A 23116-nucleotide genomic window follows, 5' to 3' on the forward strand; every position below is an offset into this window, starting at 1 on the left:
TTTATTAAAAAAAATTTTAAAAAACTTTATAGGAACTTTTGATAGATATATTATGGACGGATTCAGTGGCGTACAAAAAACTTTTTTAGGGGGTCTCGCTAAGGAAATATAAACCATACTTATGTTTTTTTAAATGGGACACCCTGTATATTTTGACATTTTTCGTTTACCTTTTTAATTCTCTTTCATCTGATATGACATATCATATATCTATTTTCAGTTGTTGGAGCTACTGTGCAAATAAATTGTTTATAGTTGACGTCAGGTTAAAGGCACTTAAAAATAAAACACTCGGTAACGTATTTTAACATTTTAATATTAGGGTACCAATTCTTGACAGTTTTATTAAATTTATTTATTAACATAAAATCAGTACCTACCTAACTTGAAAATAAAGTAAATACTTAACTGCTTATTTTGGTTCAAAGTGAATTTTTATTTTTAAATTGTTGATTCCATATTTTATAAATAAAATTATCACGAAATAGAATACACTGTATTTTATTACCTTTTTCGTTTCCATTTATAATTTTTTGACCCAATACATATATTATTATTGTCTTTTATACTTTCTGTCTAAAATGACATATTGTTACATCTTGTAAGAATGTTCATTTCATCGAGTAGGCTTTGGTAATGTTGGCATGGAAAATAAAACAAAACATGTGGCATCTGGGTTATCTGTCAGAATTAATATTGTCACTAAAGTATTGTCAACAAAAACATGAATTTTGAAAATTATGAAAAATACGATATGCATTTGGCATATATTGAATGTCAAAAGAATGTTATTGCTGCATCTGAATTATATTTTCAACGATATCCAGAAAGAAGGCAACCAGACAAGAAAATTTTTAAAAAGCTTGATTCAAATTTATTACAGTATGGATGTTTCGTAAAACCACGGCGTCAGTATGAAAAAAATAATGAAGTGAGAGTTTTAAATACGTTGGGTTATATACACGCATACCATAAAACTTCTTTACGTCAAATTGAGAAGGAAATAGGTATTCCAAAGACAAGTGCTGGGAGAATTTTAAAGAAACATAAATTTAGGCCTTATCGTACATCTGTCCGACAAAAATTATATCCGAACGATTATTTGAGAAGGATACAGTTTGCAGAATGGTATATAGAAAAATGTAGCAAATCCAGTTCAGGAATCTTTAACAGACACAATGAACTATATTGGAATGACTCAAATTCCCACTTAGTTCAAGGGATCAGGAGGCAAGGCAGATTCGGTTTTAATGTTAGTTGTTTTGTCAAGCATAATAAATTAGTTTATCACGTATTTGACGGTAAACTAACTGCTGCCGGATATGTAGATATCCTAGAAACGAATTTAAATGACATTTTTGATGAGGAATATTTGGCTGATCGGAATACATTTTGGTTCCAACAAGATGGAGCACCTGCCCATAACGCAGAATTCGTTGGAGATTATTTAAATGAAAAATTTCCTAATCAGTGGATTTGAACTTATGGTCCTGTTAGGTGCCCCCCCCCCCCCCCCGTTCACCAGAACTAAATCCTCCTGATTTTTTTATTTGGGGATTTTTAAAAAACAATATTATAAAACTGAATTTAACACCAAGGAAGAATTATTACAAAGCATTCATCAAGCATTTAGAAAAATAAAACCAGTGCATATACTCAATTGTGTAAGATCTGTAAGAAAAAGGTGTCAATTATTATTACAACAAAACGGGGAGTATTTTGAACATTTATTATAATTTTCATATTTTTGTAAAATTAATTATAGTTGTTACGTTGTTTATTACTGTTGTTTGTTGGTTTATGTTAATGTTATTATTTTTGTATAATTAATTCTTGTAGTTAAGTAGTTTTTTGTTGTTGGTAAATTTGTTATTCCTATTTTTTAAGTTGATTGATTTTATTTTTGCTAAATAAAAATGTCAAGGATTGGTACCCTAATATTAAAATGTTAAAATACGTTACCGAGTGTTTTATTTTTAAGTGCCTTTAACCTGACGCCAACTATAAACAATTTATTTGCACATTAGCTCCAACAACTGAAAATAGATATACGATATGTCATATCAGATGAAAGAGAATTAAAAAGGTAAACGAAAAATGTCAAAATATACAGGGTGTCCCATTTAAAAAAACATAAGTATGGTTTATATTTCCTTAGCGAGACCCCCTAAAAAAGTTTTTTGTACGCCACTGAATCCGTCCATAATATATCTATCAAAAGTTCCTATAAAGTTTTTTAAAATTTTTTTTAATAAAGAAGATCTGTAACCCTGTCGTTTTCGACATTTTTCAATAATCGCCCAGTATCTCGATAATGTGAGGATCTATTGATGATTTGATTGGGCAATCGTTACTTTAACGAAAAAAGAAGTCATGACATCTTAACTACTTTTTTTCTATCTCCTCTAGTTTTCGGTATACACTGCAAAACATACCAATTTGGGACACCCTGTACAGTTGAGTCCGGGAATTTTCACCCGTGTGTCATCATTTAAAGCATACGAAATAAGTCGATGATAAGTCGGAAATTGAAATTTACTAAATGCAACAGCAAGCCACTTACTGTCACTTGCTGTTGCGTTTAGTAAATTTCAATTTCCGACTTTTCATCGACTTATTTCGTATGATTTAAATGATGACGCACGGGTAAAGATTCGCGGACCCAACTGTAATAATATTGTTGCTAAACAGGTAAGTGTCATTGTATACCGGGTGTAACAATGAAAGTGTGTTTTTTCCTCAAAGTTCGGAACACGCCGTGGAATATTCCAGCGTATATAAAATATTGAAATTAAAACTCAACTGTAGTCTTAAGCTTTCTTAACATTTTGCTTTTTGATTCATTCGCTTATGTTGGATAATAAAAAAGTTAGGTACTTTAACAACTAGCAAGGTTCTTCATCAATACAGGGTGTTTCTAAACAAGTGCGACAAATTTTATGGGGTAATTCTGCATGAAAAAATAATGACCGTTTGCTTTATAAACATATATCCGCAAATGCTTCGTTTCCGAGATACGGGATGTTGAATTTTTTCTTACAAACTAACGATTTATTTATTGCTCTAAAACCGGTTGAGATATGCAAATGAAATTTGGTAGGTTTTAAGAGGTAGTTATTGCGCATTTTTTGACATACAACTAACAATTTTATATTCATTATTGGCATGCATACGGGTGATATGACCAGGTAATATGACCCGTATGCCCGCCAATAGTAAATATAAAATTCTTAATTGTATGTCAAAAAATGCGCAATAACTACCTATTAAAACCTACTAAATTTCATTTGCATACCTCAACCGGTTTTAGAGCAATAAATAAATCGTCAGTTTGTAAGAAAAAATTCAACATCCCGTATCTCGGAAACGAATCATTTGCGGATATACATATGTTTATAATACAAACAATCATTATTTTTTCATGCAGAATTACCCCTTAAAGTTTGTCGCATTTATTTAGAAACACCCTGTATTGATGAAGAACGTTGCTAGTTGTTAAAGTACCTAACTTTTTTATTATCCAACACAAGCGAATTAATCAAAAAGCAAAATGTTAAGAAAGCCTAAGGCTACAGTTGAGTTTTAATTTCAATATTTTATATACGCTGGAATATTCCACAGGGTGTTCCGAACTTTGAGGAAAAAACACAGTATCATTGTTACACCCGGTATACAATGACACTTACCTGTTTAGCAACAATATTATTACATCGATATTCTTGAATAATAAAGCTATAACAAAAAAGAATTAAAAAAGAATGTGTGTGTACTTTGTACGCACGTAAGAGGTTACACTTCTATTATAATATAATCTAACTTATGATTTCAACGAAATCAATATACCTATCTACTTTAAACAGTTTTTTTTGTATTGTATTTAAATATTAAACTAATTTTAGAAAGAACAAAAAGAAAACCAATAAATAAAAAAAAAGGATATGACGAACAGGGGACCTCTCGATCCCTAGGCGAATGCTCTACCGATCAGCTACCACCGCTTTTGTATTCAGTCGATCATTTCTCGGACATAATTACAATCACGGTGACAGATACATTAATTGAAAATAAACATTTTCAATAATACTTATAAGGAGGAAGACAAATCCACAGACATAAAAATTATAATAAATATATTTACTAAAAATACTAATAATATATTCTTTTCACGCACACCTCATTTGCGCTACATAACTTAAAAGATGTAGCGACTAATACCATACTGTCGGTGTGAGCATGCGCCAGGGAATGTAAAAATTCACCCTCGTGCCTAAAGAAGTATAACTTCAAAAATAACTCAAATCGGACAACAGGTTTAGAAAATAGGAGACATCAAAAATGTCCCATTTTTAAGGTGGTGGGTTAATTTTGATGCTTAGTGTATTAAGATATGGTCTAAGAGCTGGCAACGTTTTCGAGCAACTATTTTAAGACAGCTGATTCTTTAATATATCATTCCCTAAGCATCCTAGAACACCTTACCGGCCATCTGGCTACTGAGACAAGTTGCATTCATTACTGCGCAGCGCACCTGTACAGGTAAATATATCGAATTTAAAATTATTTTAAGACGAAAAATTTTTTTGCCATTACTTGTAAAACATTCTTAGAAATATGAATTATAATTGCCAGACATTTCTGTGGTTGCTAAATACGTGCCAGACGCTATAGTCTAAATGGCTATCAACGTTTTCGAGAAAGTATTTTAAGAGAGCTGATTCTTTAATATATTATTCCCTATGCTTCCTTGAGCACCTTACCGGTCATCTGGCTACTGAGACAGGTTGCGTTCATTACTGCGCAGCGCACCTGTATAGGTAAATATATCGAATTTAAAATTATTTTAAGACGAAAAATTTTTTTGCCATTACTTTTTAAACATTATCAAAAACATGAATTACAATTGCCAGACATTTATGTGGTTGCTAAATGTGCGCCAGACGCTATTTATTATAAATAATAATAGAAAAATTTAAATCATTTTAGTATGTCTGTAATTTTAATATTATACAGAGAGAGTCTGTAAAGTGGAATAAATTCAATATCTCAAATACTAATTGTTTTTTTGGAAAATGCTCAGACCCGTCGATTAGTATTTCAAATTGTCCTTTTTGACATTCAATAATAATGATACAGGATGTCCCAATTTAGAGATATGACGTCATCGTCGATTTTCTTAAATGGCAACACTGTCATTTTGATAGCTAATTTGATAGGGTTTGTAAAGTTATACATAACTGCAAAATATCAAATTTTTATTCTCTACCATTTACAAGATAATAGAAAATAACAAAGTTATATCTGTAATTTGGAATATATTCAATAATTAAAATACTAACTGTTTTTTTGAAAAATTCTCAGACCCGTCGATTAGTATATCAAATTGTCCTTTTTGACATATAATAATAATGTATACAGGGTGTCCCAATTTAGAGATATGACGTCATCGTTGATTTTCTTAAATGGCAACACTGTCATTTTGATAGCTATTTTGATAGGGTGTGTAAAGTTATACACAACTGCAAAATTTCAAATTTGTATTCTCTACCATTTAGATGATAATAAAAAATAACAAAGTTAAGAAAAAGAAGTAATCAACTAATAATTGAATTTAATTATTTCAATAAATTAAGCAAAAACTCATAATGTTGCCCTCAATTATTGTCAAATTGTCAATGGGCAACGTTATGAGCATTTTCTTAATTGAAATAAATAAATTCAATTATTATTTGATTACTTTTTGTTCTTCATAACTTTGTTATTTTTTATTATCTTGTAAATGGTAGGGAATAAAAATTTGAAATTTTTCAGATGTGTATCTTTACACACGCTATCAAAATAGCTATCAAAATGATAGTGTTGCCATTTAAGAAAATCAACGATGACGTCATATCTCTAAATTGGGACACCCTGTATACATTATTATTATATGTCAAAAATGACAATTTGATATACTAATCGACGGGTCTGAGCATTTTTCAAAAAAACAGTTAGTATTTTAATTATTGAATATATTCCAAATTACAGATATAACTTTGTTATTTTCTCTTATCTTGTAAATGGTAGAGAATAAAAATTTGATATTTTGCAGTTATGTATAACTTTACAAACCCTATCAAATTAGCTATCAAAATGACAGTGTTGTCATTTAAGAAAATCGACGATGACGTCATATCTCTAAATTGGGACACCCTGTATACATTTTTATTGAATGTCAAAAAGGACAATTTGAAATACTAATCGACGGGTCTGAGCATTTTCCAAAAAAACAATTAGTATTTGAGATATTGAATTTATTCCACTTTACAGACTCTCTCTGTATTATTAACACATAAATAAATGCAAAATTAATTTGCCAGACATTAACTCGGTTGCAGTCATCAGCCAGATGGATTTAAAATCGGTTAAAATGATATATATTTTCAGCAAAACGTACGCTGGCTGTGTTAAGAAATAAGACAAACAAAAATACAGGTAAATATATTTGAAATTAGTCTAAGACGAAAAAATTGTTTGTCATTACTTTTTAAACATTATTAGAAACATGAATTATAATTGCCAGACATGTCTGTGGTTGCTAAATGCGAGCCAGACGCTATTTATTATAAAGAATAATAGAAAAATTTAAATCATTTTGGTATGTCTGTAATTTTAATATTATATTATTAACACATAAATAAAAGCCAAATTAATTTGCCAGACATTAACTCGGTTGCAGTCATCAGCCAGATGGATTTAAAATCGTTTAAAAGGATATATATTTTCAGAAAAAGGTACGCTGGCTGTCTTAAGAAATAAGACAAACAAAAGATACAGGTAAATATGTTTGAAATTAGTTTAAGACGAAAAATTTGTTTGTCATTACTTTTTAAACATTATTAGAAACATGAATTATAATTGCCAGCCATTTATGTGGTTGCTAAATGCGCGCCAGACGCTATTTAAAATAATAATAGAAAAGTTTACATCATTTTAGTATGTCTGTAATTTTAATATTATATTATTAACACATAAATAAATGCAAAATTAATTTGCCAGATATTAACTCGGTTGCAGTCATCAGCAAGGTCAATTAAAGTTGTAGGGTATTCCAGTAATTTATTAGTTATTACAGAAAGATAGCGGTAGAGTAGACTGGCGGAAAGAGACAGGAATAAATCTACCTACGGTATTTAAAGAAATTTTTATTTATCTCAATCTAGCTAATAATGACAGAATTAAATATATAAAATGTTAATAAATAAAAATTTTATTACACGTGTCTGTTGACTGATGATCATCAATCGGCGCGATTTCAGGACAAAAGTTTGTTTCTTGGAAATTTTAATTAGTACATGAACTTGAAGAAGCCTCGTCATATGCCACTGTTTCACTTATACTAATTGAAGTTTTTGGTAATAATGAATAATGTCTTAGAACTAGATGTACCAGAAAAACCTGTCGACGATAAATTGGAAAATTCATCACTATCTAAAACAGTGTCACTCACACTTGACAGCGAAGAACTTGATGTATGACGAAGATTTGACAAAACTGAATTAATGTCAGATATGTTACGATACTTGCAAAAGAATTGTAACATTTTTATGGTATCCATCAGTGGTATTCACTTAGTCCGGTAACTGTACATTATTATATTTTAAATTGTATTTAATACGCGCACTCAAAACTTCTTTACACTTTAACAGTTTTTCATCCAAAAAAGTTATTACATTCTCGTTTTTTTCCTTGCAAAATACACATTGTATTTTATTTGCCATTATATTGTATCACAATTACTTTTCACTAAATAGAAACTCGACAAGAATCGTTAAAAACAAACTGAATTTATTGTGACTGACCCATCTTAATAACATGTGCGGACAACATTCACCCCCGAAATTGTCGTATCTTTTGTTTGTCTAGTTTCTTAACCCAACCAGCGATCGTTTTGCTGAAAATACACATTATTTTTATGATTTTAAATCCATCTGGCTGGTTAATGCAACTAAATTAATGCCTGGCAAATTAATTTTGCATTTATTTATGTGTAAATAATATAATATTAAAATTTCAGACATACTAAAATGATTTAAATTTTTCAATTATTATTTATAAAAAATAGCGTCTGGCGCATATTTAGCAACCACAGAATTTCCTGGCAATTATAATTCATATTTCTAATAATGTTTAAAAAGTAATGGCAAAAAAATTTTTCGTCTTAAAATAATTTTAAATTCGATATATTTACCTATACAGGTGCGCTGCGCAGTAATGAACGCAACCTGTCTCAGTAGCCAGATGACCGGTAAGGTGCTCAAGGAAGCATAGGGAATAATATATTAAAAAACCAAGTGTCTTAAAATCACTGTTTTCCCGACGTTGCTAGCTCTTGGTCCAATATGACAATGTGCGAGTGACTACCTTTAAAATACTACCTGTGGCTATTGCATTTTTTTAAGTGTTTTATCAGTTTGATATAGCGTTGAAGCGAGAGTTGTTCAATAATTTTTTTTGCAAAAAACAAAGTGAGAAAACAATTCAGTGCAATGTGTGTTTATAAGACTAATTCAATTATTGTCTATTTATACTAAATTTACATTCAAGATGCAGTAGAAATAAACAAACCAAGACACGTTAAATGCTACTAGGAGCACTCCCGAATCATAATTTACAATGTATATACAGTAGAACCCCGATTATCCGTGTGCGGATTATCCGGGCTGCGGATTATCCGTGCTATGATTTTGTATTACCTAAATTGCATTTTTGAGGTTTTATCAAAATAGCGTCAGTGTAAATCACTCGACAGAAACCCTATACGCGGAGAGGGAGACTCATAATGAAAGATTTATTTGTTCTGTTGTATTTTTATGGTAGGTATATATGTATGGACATACGTACATATGTATTATAATAAGAAATAAATGTTCGGTGCTTTTCAATTATTCGTGCCAACGTCCAGTCCCGAGGAGCACGGATAATCGGGGTTCTACTGTACATACATTGTAAATCCCAAATCATGATTTTTAAAGTTTATACATTGTAAATTATGATTCGGGAGTGCTCCTAGTACCATTTAACGTATCTTGGTTTGTTTATTTCTACTGCATCTTGATTGTAAATTTAGTATAGGTATTTTACTTTTGGGATGTTTGTGATCTTTTTGTAGTAAACGTTTTCTTTGTTCAGATTACATTGTAAGACTGACTACTCGTTTTTTTATTTTGCGCCTGAGTCGTTACATTATGTTAAAATAGAATAAAATAAAAATAACGCTTTTCTTTTGTTATTCTAACAAATTTTTGATATTTTTAACATCTATTGCCGTATTTTATATAATATGTGCGGCATTATGTACCGCAGTGTGTCCACTCATGTAACTTTACGAGACGTGGCTACCGGAGGGTTAAAAAAATTGAAAAATAATGAGCATTTTTGTGTTGTTAAATGTGATTGTGTTAAATTCACTAAATGTTCATGAAATGTGTTCACTATTTTCATAAAAATGAAGAAACTGTTAAAAATAATCGTGATTAGAGCTGCATTACCGGGACAAATTTCCCGGGAAATCAGTAAAAAATGGAAATCCCGATTCCCGGGAATTCTTACAGATTTCCCGGGATTTTTTTAAATATTTTATTTTAAATTATGAGCGGAGATATTACTAACTCAAAATGAATAAATGATTCTGATACAATAGGGATGTTCACTAATTTTTAAATATAATTAAATTCAATAGATTACAAGGTATATAAAAACGTAACAATCATAAAACTGTTTAAAAATGTATATTTTTTAAGATAAATGAGTTCATAATGTTGATTTTCTTGGAGGCTAGAAAAACGGTACCCTGCAGCGAGGCTACGGTCTGTGACGTCAGCAGTCGTAACGTCTTTGATCGACGACTAGTTTTGTATACTTATTTACTCAGTGTATTTGAATGTGTGCAGTTTTTTACGTATTTAATTATTAAAAATAAAGCCAAATAAGTGGTGTTTTGTTCCTGGGTGTGTAAATACATCAAAAAACAGTTCTGACAAGATTTTTATTACCGTTCCAGCCAATTTAAAACAGAAAAAGAAATGGTTTGTTGCAGCTAGAACTTAAAATAACTAACTTAGGAACTAACTTAATAAAATAAACATTATAGAAGTTTTCCAGAGACTTTCGGCCCTTGGTAATAATGTAATTGTTCTTTCTGCATTTACATTTTTCAAAAATACTTATTAGTTTTCTCAGGATTCGAAAAAAATGAATGAATTTAAATAGCATTGGACCAAGATTTTGCACCTACCCCCTTAAAGAGTAAATGAAAAAGTTTCGGGACCTCAAATTTGTATTCCTTAAACTGGGATATTCCTAAAAACGGGATTCTAATAATACATACAGTAAAAGTAAACCTTGAAATAACTACATGTGGATGTAGGTAATATGACTTTATATTATATTAAAATCATTAATAATTTAGTGAAAAGATTGGTTGAAATGAAAATGTATAATACCCAAGTTCAAAAATATTTTTTACCTTGGAACAGTTGTCAACTCGAAATACGAAACAACCGAAATAAGATCTAGAGTTAAAAAGGACATAGCAACATTTAACAACATGCATGAGAAATATTTTCACCCATTGCGACATAATATCTCTCCCACTAAAAATGCGGCTGCTAAAATGTTATTATTTCCGATCTTGCTATATGGCGCAGAGGCCTGGACAATAATGGAAACATTAATGAAAAAGCTAGAGGCATTCGAGATGTGGGTGTACCCACGAATCCTCAAAATATCCTGGGCGACCCACACCAACGTACAGGTATTGCGTCGAATGGGAAAACAAAAAGAAATCTCTTTTACAATTAAGAAACGAAATCTTAAATATTTCGGTCATATCATGAGGCATGATAAATATCGTATACTCCAACTGATAACGCAAGGTAAAATAGAGAGCAAACGCGGACCCGGAAGAAAAGACACTCATGACTTAAAAACTTACGCCAATGATTTGGACAAAAATCGATCGAGTTATTCAGAAACGCCTCAAATGAAATTAAAATTGCCATGATGATAGCCAACGTCCACAACGGACAAGGCACATGAAGAAGAATAAAAATATTTTTAATACACCTAACCAAGGTAAAGTAATAACCAGCCAATGTATGTATACAATATGCATGCGTACAATGCATGCATACAACTTTCTCTATTTTTTTTTTGTGGAGTATTAAGCATTTCTTTTTTTAGCTTAAAGAAGACATGGAAAATTATATGGAATATACACTCAGTAAAGCTGTGGTAGATTTATTTTTTTACAAGATGCCAATAAATCATACACCATTGTTACATCTACACTACAGTCGGTAGTTTATACGAATCGGCTTTCTGAAAACCTTCTTCCATTTTATTTGTTTATTTTTGTAAAACCCAAAATATGTCCTTACAAACAGTCTATCTATCCACTTTAAACTAAACAAATTCACTATAAAACTCCACTTTAACCCTGATAAAACAAGAAGAGAACAAAATAAAATGACCTGAAACGTCAAACAGGTAAACAGTAACACTATGAGAATGGCGCGCGCTTGGGGTATGCAACTAGTGACGTCAGGCCAATAGAGAAGCGTTCTTGAAATTTAAAATAATGCTAGATTTCTAATAAAGATTTTTTATAGAAAGGCTTTTTCAATTTTGTTGAAATTTTGGACAATTATTCCTAGGGTGTTTCTTAATCGTTTTACATGTTTGAAATGACTTTTTAATTTTTTGTGAACATCCCTATTATTATCTCTGTCTGCTTAATAATCATTTTAAATCATTCCAATAATTAAAATATTTATTTTTCAATTATATTTTAAACATTCCAATTTTGGCGTTAAATCAGAATGTATCATATATAATAAGTCAGCATAAACATTCTTTTGTTTATGCGACGATCTGATTCATTCGGAAGCATCCATAATTATAACATAAATATTAATTTTTAATTAAAATTATGTTTATGAAGAATTAGTACATAGGAAATGGAAATTTAATACGTTATTATATTATTGCAAATCAACTGACCGGACGTTTAAAAAATTACCTACACTAAAAAGCATCAGACCTACATCAACAGAAAATGCGTTTTCAACTTCAGCAAATTTCTGTACAAAAAAAGCCAGCCTAAAAGATCAAATATGCACTCAACAATTTATGTTTTTTAAAAACATATTTCAATAATAAAACAACGAAAATTCAGATTAAACACATATCTAATTTTTCTATTTTTAAAATTTCCTTTAAAATTCTGAATTTTCTTTTAAATTTTTGAATTTTTCTAAACATTTTTAATTCGTAATCAAATGTATAACGTTTTTATAGTAATTCCATTAAGGTGATACAGTAGCGATCAACAGGTAGGCAAAACGCGTTCCAAGATTGCGGCTGTAATTTTGAATATATTTTCGAGATATTTGGCACACGTATTCGTAATATAATAAAGAATGGCCGTACAGAGCCCAATTTGAAAAATATATTAATATGTGGAAATTACTCTGTAATCAAATACAATATTTAAAAAACGAGCCTGTACCGCCATTAAGAAGAACAAAAAAATACACTTTCTTCAAATAAACTTTTTTATCCGATGCCTAGATTTTATGTCATTTTGGAACTACTAAAATTTTTTATTTCATTAGTTGTTCCAAAATGACACAAAATCTAGGCATCGGATAAAAAAGTTTATTTGAAGAAAGTGTATTTTTTTGTTCTTCTTAATGGCGGTACAGGCTCGTTTTGTTAATATTGTATTTAATTACAGAGTAATTTCCACATATTAATATTTTTTTCAAATTGGGCTCTGTACCGCCATTCTTTATTATATTACGAATACGTGTGCCAAATATCTCGAAAAAATATTCAAAATTACAGCCGCAATCTTGGAACGCGTTTTCGCTACCTGTTGATCGCTACTGTTTCCTCTTAAAGAATTTAAAAAAACCCTTCTTTTTATTTTTAAATTTCCCGATTCCCGGGAATTCGCGTGAAATCCAAATTACCGACTCCCGATTCCCGGGAAATCAAAAGGGGCCGGGAAAATGGAGCTCCAATCGTGATTATCGTGTTAATAGCCAACGTTCGCAACGGACAGGGAACTTGAAGAAGAAGAAGAAGATATCAGTCTCTCTCTACGCACAAGAGTGTTAAGATATATCGTCGGCATACTGCCAAAAGTGACCAAGTCATGTTTGGGTAGTTTCGAGAAAATGAAATGTAAAGTTTTAGAATGAACTATAAAATCGAACATGATAACTACACAGTTTTGAAGATTTTTTGTTCCTAGGCTTAGTAATCTAGAAGCAAATAATGTAGTTAATAATAAAATAGCTCTTATCATAAACTAACAAAAATGAAATAAATATGACTTGGTCACTTCCGATGTAAGATAAAAATGACTTGGACATGACAAACTTTAGCAAAACGAACGTAACTACCGATAAAAAAAATACCCGAAAAACATGAAACTCGGTCTCTGAAGATCTATATTTAAATAAAATACATCCTTGGGCATTTCATACTTCATGCATTTCAGTTTAAGCCATTCAACATTATTGCCTCTTTTATCTTTGCTTTTATTATTAACCAAGTTACTTGCTAGAGATTTGAAGTAAATGAAATCAGAATCAGAGACGCGCATGAAAAAGTAAAAGCATTCGAACTTTGGAAAAATCGACAGTAAGCGAGGGCCAGGCAGGAGAAGACACTGGTGGCTCCAAAATCTGCGGAGGTGTTTCGGGCCACATCGATCGAACTATTCAGAAGGGCCATAAGCAAGATCAGAATTTCCATGTTAATAACCAAGGTTCGCAACGGACAGGGCACACAAAGAAGAGAAGAAATCAGAAAATCTTAATTCGTGAACGTTATAGGGACTACAACTTTTATTTTTATTGCATTTGGAACGTGCAAGTTGGAAAACGTTTCAAAGGTCATTGTGTGTAAAGATGCATACATTTTTTTTGCTTTTTTGATTGCAGAATGCATCCAGTCTGGAGTATACCTCCATGTATGTGCGCCCTTTCTCCAAAAAGTTATGTTAGATAACATCAAACAGCATGTGCTGCAAAATATACAAAAAAAAGAGCCAAAATAAATTGATTTCGGTTCTGTCCACTTCAGCTATCAGAAAAACACTAATTTCTTTTATAGTAGTTTTAATACTTTTAATCCAGCAGAGTAAAGCAGTTTCCATTTCACCTTCCCCTTTGACCACTTAATTCTGTCCAAGAAAAGCAATAAGCATTATTGGGTTTCTTAGACGGTTGACGGTGAGCGGAAATAACATACTTACAAACAAATCTACCCAATTAGCAGCATACGCAGATGATATAAACATAATAAGCAGAACAATGAATGCAGCGGAAGAAACCTACGTTGAGTTGAAACAGAGTGCAGAAGCAGTAGGGCTAGCAATAAATACAAATAAAACAAAACTACTCATACAAACCAGATCAAATAGACCGGCGCAACAACACTTTATTGACGATATAGACCATATGTGAATAGATTCACGTAGATACCTAGGAATGGATCTGGTCCCAAGCAATGAAGAAGAACCGGAAATAAATAGAAGGCTTGTGCTGGCAAATAAAGCCTATTTCGCGATGGGCCACATATTCAAATCGCGAGACGTACACCGGAAAACAAAACTCCGGGTCTATAAAACAATAATCAGGCCCATAGTAAGTTATGGCTGTGAAACATGGGTGGTGACACAGAAATCTGCCAATGCATTAGATGTGTTTGAAAGAAAAATATTACGTAGGATACTGGGCCCAATAAGTGAAAATAACAACTGGCGAATTAGGTATAATAGAGAAATATACGAGCAATATAGCGAACCAACTCTAGCACAATACACTAAACTGCAGAGATTACGGTGGGCAGGGCACGTGGTCCGCATGCATGAGAATAGAATCCCCAGAAAATTGCTAAATGCAAGAATGCAGGGAAAAAGACCTGTTGGAAGACCTAAAAAGAGATGGGAAGACGAAGTCGATGAGGATGCCAGGAACTTCCTGGGAACGCGTTCATGGAAAAGAACAGCGGTAAATCGAAATGATTGGAGAAGCTTGTTGAAGGAGGCCAATGCTCGATTTGGGCTGTAGTGCCATTGGATGGATGGATTATTGGGTTTCGCAGTTTCATGAGTAGTTAAATTGTAGGTAGATAACTTCCTTGTATAATACACTTGAGAAACGTCCGACATTGGAAGATTTAAAATCAAAAGATTGTAGATCAAAAGTTGCACTTATAAAATTAGTATCTGTATTAATTTGTTTTTTGAAATTTCTTTGCGTTAGAACAATGATTTTGACACAAAATTAAGTATACTTGTACGTAACGTCTACTTAAGTTAAATTGATCAGACAAATTCAATATCAACTCTCTAACGAAAAAAGTGACCAAGTCGACTTGGTCTGTTTTCGCGGTAGCGAATACCAGTATTATGACTTGAGCATACTAAGAGGTAGGTACCTGAAATTAGGCAACCATATTTGTATTGCGACTTGGGCATTTTTTTCTGAAAAGATATTATAATTTTAAGTTATTTGGTCAATAAACATCAAAATGATATTTTTTTGACTTGGTCACTTTTGGCAGTATGCCGACGATATGTTTAGTACCTGATTAACACGTTGCAGGCTGATTGAACCGACTATACAAGAGCATGCAATGAATTTTTAATACCAGATATAGTCCGCTAGTAAAAATAAATGGTGCACTTTGTATAATAAATTTTCTGTCTGCTTATTATTTGTCGTTTTTAGCAATAGAATAATTAACTCAGTGATTATCACATTTCCCGATTTTTATAACTACAGAGATAACCACTAAATAACCATTTCTGTAATATTGTTTATTTAATAATCAGGCTTATATTAATGTTATTTCAGGCAGTGATTAGTTAGTGACACAACTTTGACTCACTGTTTTTACACTCTTCATATAACAACAGTAGTTATCAATAATATAAAGATATGGGATTGAACGAAGCAATCAAGGCTGATTTAAAAATTATAGTGTTTTAAAAGATTAGAAGGGAAAACCCCAGTAGTTGTCTGTATGTCATAGTGGCAAAGTAAACTTACAAAGAAGTAAAAAACTTCGAATGTATTGTATGATGGTATTATCATCATCATCAATGGTGCTACAGCCCTATGAAAGAGCCTCGACCTTCCCAAGTCTATTAAGCCAGTCAGTCCTATCCATTGCCAACCGTTTCCAGTTTGCTGCGCCTATTTTTCTCCCATCCTCATCTACACCATCCTTCCATCTGAGTTTTGGTCTACCCCTATTTCTACTTCCCACAGGTTGTGACATAAGGATTCTTCTAGGAGGGTTGTTCTGCTGTGATCTTGCTAGATGCCCTGCCCATCTTAGTGTTCCTATTCTTATACGAGATACTACGTCTTTACCACCAAATATATCTGTGGTATACCTCGTAGTTGTACCTCCTCCTCCAAACACCATTTTCACAGATGCCACCGAATATTCCTCTCAGGATCCTTCTTTTAAATATAAGCAGGAGGTTTTCATCTGCCTTGGAGATGGTCCATGTCTCCGATCCATATGTTAACACTGGTTGTATAAGGGTTGTATATGGTTATTTTTTTGTTTTTTGACTTAAGTTTTTGCTTCTCATATGTCTACTCAGTCCAAAATAGCATTTGTTTGCTAGGATTATCCTTCGCATTTCTTCCGTCATAACGTTCTCCTTGGTGATCAGGGAGCCTAAGTAGTGAATTTGTCCACCACTTCAAAGGTAGAGTTATCAACCGTGAATTGGTGACCGATGTTTCTGGCTCTATTGTTGGGTGTTGATGCCGTCATCTTAGTTTTCTCCTCGTTTAGGCCCATATTTTTGAGGCATTTGAGAAGGTGGTATACATTTCTTCTAGCTTGCGTGTTGTGCGGGCAACTAGGTCCACGTCATCTGGATATGCCAAAATTTGGGATGATTTATTAAAAATATTTCCTCTGTTGTCTATTCGAGCATCTCTGACCGCCTTTTCCAGAGCTATGTTGAAAAGGAGACACGCCAGCACATCTCCCTGTCGCAACCCAACATGCGTTTCAAACGCCTGTGATTGTTCGCCCTGTATTTCAACTTTGCAAACAACTTTACGCATTGTAGCCTTTGATGGTACCTTTGGTGGTTCACCATTGTATGATGGTATAATTTATTTAAAAAAAAATTTCATTCATCCAAATGGATTACAATAATTCTTCATTCATATGGAAGTCAATGTACATCAAAAACATGCATTATTTCGGAAAAAAAAACAAATAAGCTTATATTTTTCTAAAACCTTTCTTGTTAGTACGTAAATATGTTAAAGTAAAAAGTTCTACTCACAGAAATAACCGCTAATTGTTTATTATAATTATTGTTTAAACAATAAAGCTGTTTTGTATAAATACTTTTAAAAATATCGGAGAATTCATTTTACTTCGATCAAATATTTTCTATTTTGTTTTTGATTATGCTGAATCCGATTGAAAATTAAAAAAAAAATTGAGCTCTTATGCAGTTAGTCCACTTTATGGTTGTTACAACCTGTTGGTCTGTATCTGTATCACTCTGCGCTCCATTTTTGTGCTGAAACAGTATGGTGCAAATATTTGGAATAAATTCGTTATTTCATAAGCCAGTGACTTGAAGAAAACATCCCGAAACAGTTCGATTTTTATTTTTAAATTATGATTTTTTTGGCATCATACTAGTGATGTCATCCATCTGGACGTGATGACGTAATCGATGATTTTTAAAAATGAGAATAGGGGTCGTGTGCTAGCTCATTTGAAAGGTTATTCAATTCTCTATATAGTAGTATAAAGATTAACGGAATTACTTATACAGGATGCCAAAAAAAAATGTTTTTGAATTAAACTAATTGACACAAAAAGAAGAATGTATGTAATTTATTTAATTCACAATACATTTTACTGCTGTTAGGAAAGAGAAAAAAATGTTTGTTTGCCAAAGAAACATTGCTTTTCGCTTAAATTGAATGTTCAAACTGCCAAGAGGCAGATAGGTGGCAGTTCGACATTCAATTTAAGCGAAAAGCTATGTTTATTTGTTAAATAAACATTTTTTTCTGTTTTCTGAACAGTAGTAGTAAAACGTATTTTGAATTAAATAAACTACATACATTCTTCTTTTTGTGTCAATTATTTCAATTTAAAAAAAATAGATTTTGGACACTCTAGATTTTTAATATAAAAAATTATAAGACTAAAGGCTAAGTTTTCAATCTAATGGCATATAAAACAACATAATGCTGCTCTACATCCCATTGTTTTCAGTCTGGTGAGTGTAGAGCAGCATTATGTTGTTTTATATGCCATTAGATTGAAAACTTAGTCTTTTGCTAGCAGTTGCCGCTAGGACATCTATGCCATTTCGTTTGTTGCAATCCGTGACTACACGCCGGGGTTTGTTTTGGTTGGATCAGAGAGAGCAGCCTATGTGCCTCCTGATGAGAGACTAATAAGTTTCGAAACCGGTAGAGGTGCTTGCTGCACTCTCTGATTGGACTAGAATATGATGCGGCTGTATTTTCGTTTTGCAACGAAATTGAAAATGGTTATTAATTTTTGATAAAAAATTATGTTTATGTTTACATTATTGAATAGAGAATTGAATAACCTTTCAAATAAGCTAGCACTCGACCCCTAATCAGCCTATTCTAATTTCAAAACAGAATGTGTGTGTACATACTTTGTACGCACGTAAGAAGTTATTCTTCTATTATATAATTTCAACGAAGTAAATATACTTAACAGGTTATTTGTATTTCATTTAAATATTAAACTAACTTTCTTATCTACCACTTTCAAAAAATTTTTATTAAAACAACCAAAAATTAAAAAAAAAAATATGAATCGTCCAGGATTGGAACCCGCGACCTTCCGTGTGCTTCCGTTCTCTGACCCACCGCTCTACCAACTACGCCAGCGAGCCACTTGAATTGACACGTAAGTTTCGGATATAATTACACAACACGGTGACAAATAGACATATAAAAATGTTATACCTACATAATATTTTATTATCTTACTACAGAGAAAGACAAATCCAAAAATTATAATAAATAATACATTTACTAAAAACACTAATATATTCTTTTAATGACTTATTTGCGCTGATACTTAATATACATACATACCGATCTTGAAAGATTAGCAACTTAACGCCATATTGTCTGTGTGCGCATGCGCGCAGATTTATGAAATTTTACTCTCAACCGCGCCAAAAGAAGAATAACTTCAAAAATTATCGATTACGTTATCACACCCAGATGGATTGATACCACACCCGGCTTTCGAAATAACGAATTTATTCCTTACATTTGCACCATACTGTATGGTCCCTTAAAGTGAATCTGTTAACATCGACCTAGTGTGAATTTAATTTTAATTACACAAACAGGCAAGACAAAGGATTTAACAATCATACAGTGGGCTAGTTTGAACTACAAGTAGAATGTTTCACTGATGATGGTCTGACTAGACCGAAAACATTATGGAGAATTTGTAATCTATTTAGATGATTTTTAAAAATTTTTAAATCCAATACACCACTTAACACACAAAGTTTTCACTTTGTAAGTTTTTTTTAATTTAACGTTATAATTTTACTCTAGAGCCTAGAGTAAAAATTTAACGTTATAAGTTTACCCTAGAGTAAAAATTTAACGGATGAAAAATAGAACGTTACACCGGAACCGGAACTAAATACTCTATTACAAACACGAAATTAAAAAAAATAGGATGTACCGTATAAAAGGCAATAACACTCACCATTAGAGAGGGTGACATTGACAGAAGCCTTAATTGATTCCAATTCAAACTTTTTGGTAGTTGCGTTTTGGACAAAATTCATATTGATGAAACTGGTTTTCTCTATCCATAGTGTCAGAACATTCAAATCTTTGCCACAATTGCCAGTAGCTGTTGCATTAAAAGGAACATTGATTTTCAGGGAGGTGTGATTAACTTGGGGAATTTCAATCTGTAAGGCTGCATCCATCAACAAACAACTGTCATTTGAATTGGTAAAGTTGAGGGACCACTTGCCCATTGATGGGTCAGGAACTGGTGTTGGTGTAGGTGGAATAGGAGTGGTAGTTTTCGCTGTAGGAGTTGTAGTAGGCTTCGAAGTAGAACTGGTAGGTGGAGTTTGCTTAGTTGTAGTAGGAGTAGTAATGGTAGTTGTACTAGATTTTGTAGTCATAGGAGTAGTAGTTTTAGTAGTTGTATCAGGTTTAGGAGTAGTAGTTTTAGCAGGGGTAGTTGTATCAGGTTTAGGAGTAGTGGTATTGGTGGTTGTTGTAGTAGTTGTCTTATGTGAAGTTGAACTAGAACTTGATGCTGGAGAAGTAGGTTGGTTTGTTGATACATGTGGTGGTTCCGGTCCTATGCCACTTGCGCCATCTGAAAAATGAAGTAAATAATATAGAATCATTTTGTATTTTGTATATTAGAATATTATTACATTTAACTGGTTTTCCAGTCTTTTACGGCAGCAATACAATTTAAAATGTCAAATTTAGGGTTCTTACACGACATGCGTTCTCGATAGAGGTATTAGTTAGAGAGAAACGTCAGTCAAATTGGCAGGGCCTTTATCATGATAATTTTGAAAAAAAAAACTATTTATTTTGGAATTTATTGTGTGACTTAAGGTCAAGTACAGTCGGAAAAATGAAAGAATACCCATGAACGATCACATCAATCACTTATTTTGTATTTGTTGTCTTTTTCTATAACAAACGTTTGTTATTTATAGAAAAAGACAGCAAATACAAAATAAGTGATTGATGTGATCGTTCATGGGTATTCTTTCATTTTTCCGACTGTGTGTACATATATAAGGTTCAAAACTTTTTTTGCATAATAAATGCCAACATTTTTTTACTTTTAAATTATTATTTTTTATTTTTTTTTTGTTTTAAACTAATAAGTATTTTTGAAAAATTTCAACGCAGAATGAAAGATTACATTATTACCGAGGGTCGAAAGTCCCTGAAAACTTCTATAATGTTTATTTTGACAAGTTACAGGGGTGAACAAAAAAAGAGAAAATTTAGTGTGATTTTTAATATCAAATACCTATTTCATTCAAAAGAAACTTTCTGTTTATACTTAGGGACTTTCGGCCCTCGGTAATAATGTAATCCTTCATTCTGCGTTTAAATTTTTCAAAAATATTTACTAGTGTTCTCAGGATTCGAAAAAATGAATGCATTTAAAAAGTGTTGATTCGAAATTGTGGGCCTACGCTCTTAATTGTCAACATCTTATACACTCACGGACAAAAATATTGCATATTTTGAAATTAACGTGTGATTTAAAATTGTTTGTGCTGCTCCCTTTGTCGTAGGAATATGATTTCTGTTCCGAATGTGATGTTTTGAAGTATCATACGGTGCGCTGAAATAAGTGCTACCCCCCCACCCCTTTTTAACTTATTTATTTTTAGCACATAAGCAAAACGCTCGGACAGGTCGATTTTTAAAATAATCATAGTATATTATAGCATCAATGTTTCGAACTTTACGCGATCCCTCTTCAGGTGACCAGTATAACTTCGATTCTTTTAAATAGGAAAGTATATTATGTGCCACCTCATTTAAAAGCTTTTAAAACACTGATTACAAAAATGTATAATACTTTAATCCTATTTGAGAGCGTAGGCGAAAAATTTCGGTCGAATTATTTTTAAATGCTTTCATTTTTTTCGAATCCTGAGAAAACTAATAAGTATTTTTGAAAAATTTAAACGCAGAATGAAATATTGCAGTATTATCGAGGGCCGAGAGTCCCGAAGAACTTCTATAATGTTTAATAATTTAGTCTGATTTTTAATTTCAAATGTATCATTCAAAAGAAACTTTTTGTTTAGTCTAAGGGACTTTCAGCTCTCAGACTGCGTTAAAATTTTTCAAAAATACTTAATAATAAATACAAAAAATAATTTGAGTCGAAAAAAATGAATGCGTTTAAAAATAATTCGACCGACATTTTGCGCCTAAATTTTTTTGCATAAATGGTATAATCGGATTTAAATTTGATACGGGCTAGGTATAATATGGTGGCCAATATAATTTTTAGATTGAATCTCATCAAGGTAAGTATTCACTATTCTACCGAGATGAAGACCTGCGTTATGATGCATTAACACGAATTTGTTATCCAATATGAATATGACTGGCAAATAGCAAAACATGATCTTCTAAAATGTTTTTAGTGTACATATCAGCTGTCATTCAACTAGGGCTTCCAATCCCGCAGCCTGAATGCAATCTCGGTATTTGCGGGACTACGAATTTTCAATCCCGCGGGATCTCGGTATTTGCGAGATTCCGCATATTGAAAATACTTCTTCAAAAAATACACAAAACAAAATTTTAAAAATCAACCAAAAAACACATTTTTCACTGAAAATTGATATAGTTTACTTATTTAGCTATATTACTTAGCTATAGGTTACTATTATTTAGCTAAAGCTTTCAAGTGAAAATGCTTGAGAAGGAAACACAACATATCCAAACTTTCGTCTGCCAAACTACTGCGTATTTTAGAGGTAATATAGCCAGCAGCAGAAAATGCCCTTTCGGCTTCCACAATTGTGTTTTAAGGCTTTAATAATGTAAATGTAAGATATTTTCTCATTGACCCCCCGGATTCATAGTCATTTCTTTTTTTATAATGGGTGTATTAGCTCGAGATGGCGATGGGCAAAGTATGTACATTAAATGCTGACGATATGGTCAACTAACTCCTGTTGCAATGTAAGATCAAGATAGGAATCCTGAAGGAACCCCTACATTGACGTTTCTTATACCTTCTCATTACGTCATCATCTTCGTGATCATATTGGTCAGATGAATTTAAAAAGCTGAAGTTCATCCTCGTAAAAACCGTTAATTTCTTTTCGAAGGTAACTTTTCGGTCGAAGATGAAAAGTTTCATCGATACACGATGCGTGGTAACTACAAGGATTTTGGAGATAAATCAGTAGTGCAGTCACATTTCTACGTCGCGTCGTTGTAAAATACGTCTGCGCAAAGACAAAACTAATTCTGAAGCT

The 23116-nt window shown here is 32.2% G+C and overlaps 1 protein-coding gene across 2 annotated transcripts in view; it reads right to left on the bottom strand.

Annotated features, from left to right (window-relative positions):
* LOC114331726 (uncharacterized) overlaps positions 1–23116 on the bottom strand; it is a 163401-nt gene that overhangs the window by 106668 nt on the left and 33617 nt on the right. For both annotated transcript variants that reach the window (XM_028281364.2, XM_028281354.2), the window contains exon 2: positions 19825–20457. In XM_028281364.2, the coding sequence (XP_028137165.1) occupies positions 19825–20457 (633 nt within the window). The remainder of the gene's footprint in view (positions 1–19824; positions 20458–23116) is intronic.

The sequence above is a fragment of the Diabrotica virgifera genome, chromosome 4 (assembly GCF_917563875.1).
Source record: "Diabrotica virgifera virgifera chromosome 4, PGI_DIABVI_V3a".
Classification (NCBI taxonomy): domain Eukaryota; kingdom Metazoa; phylum Arthropoda; class Insecta; order Coleoptera; family Chrysomelidae; genus Diabrotica; species Diabrotica virgifera.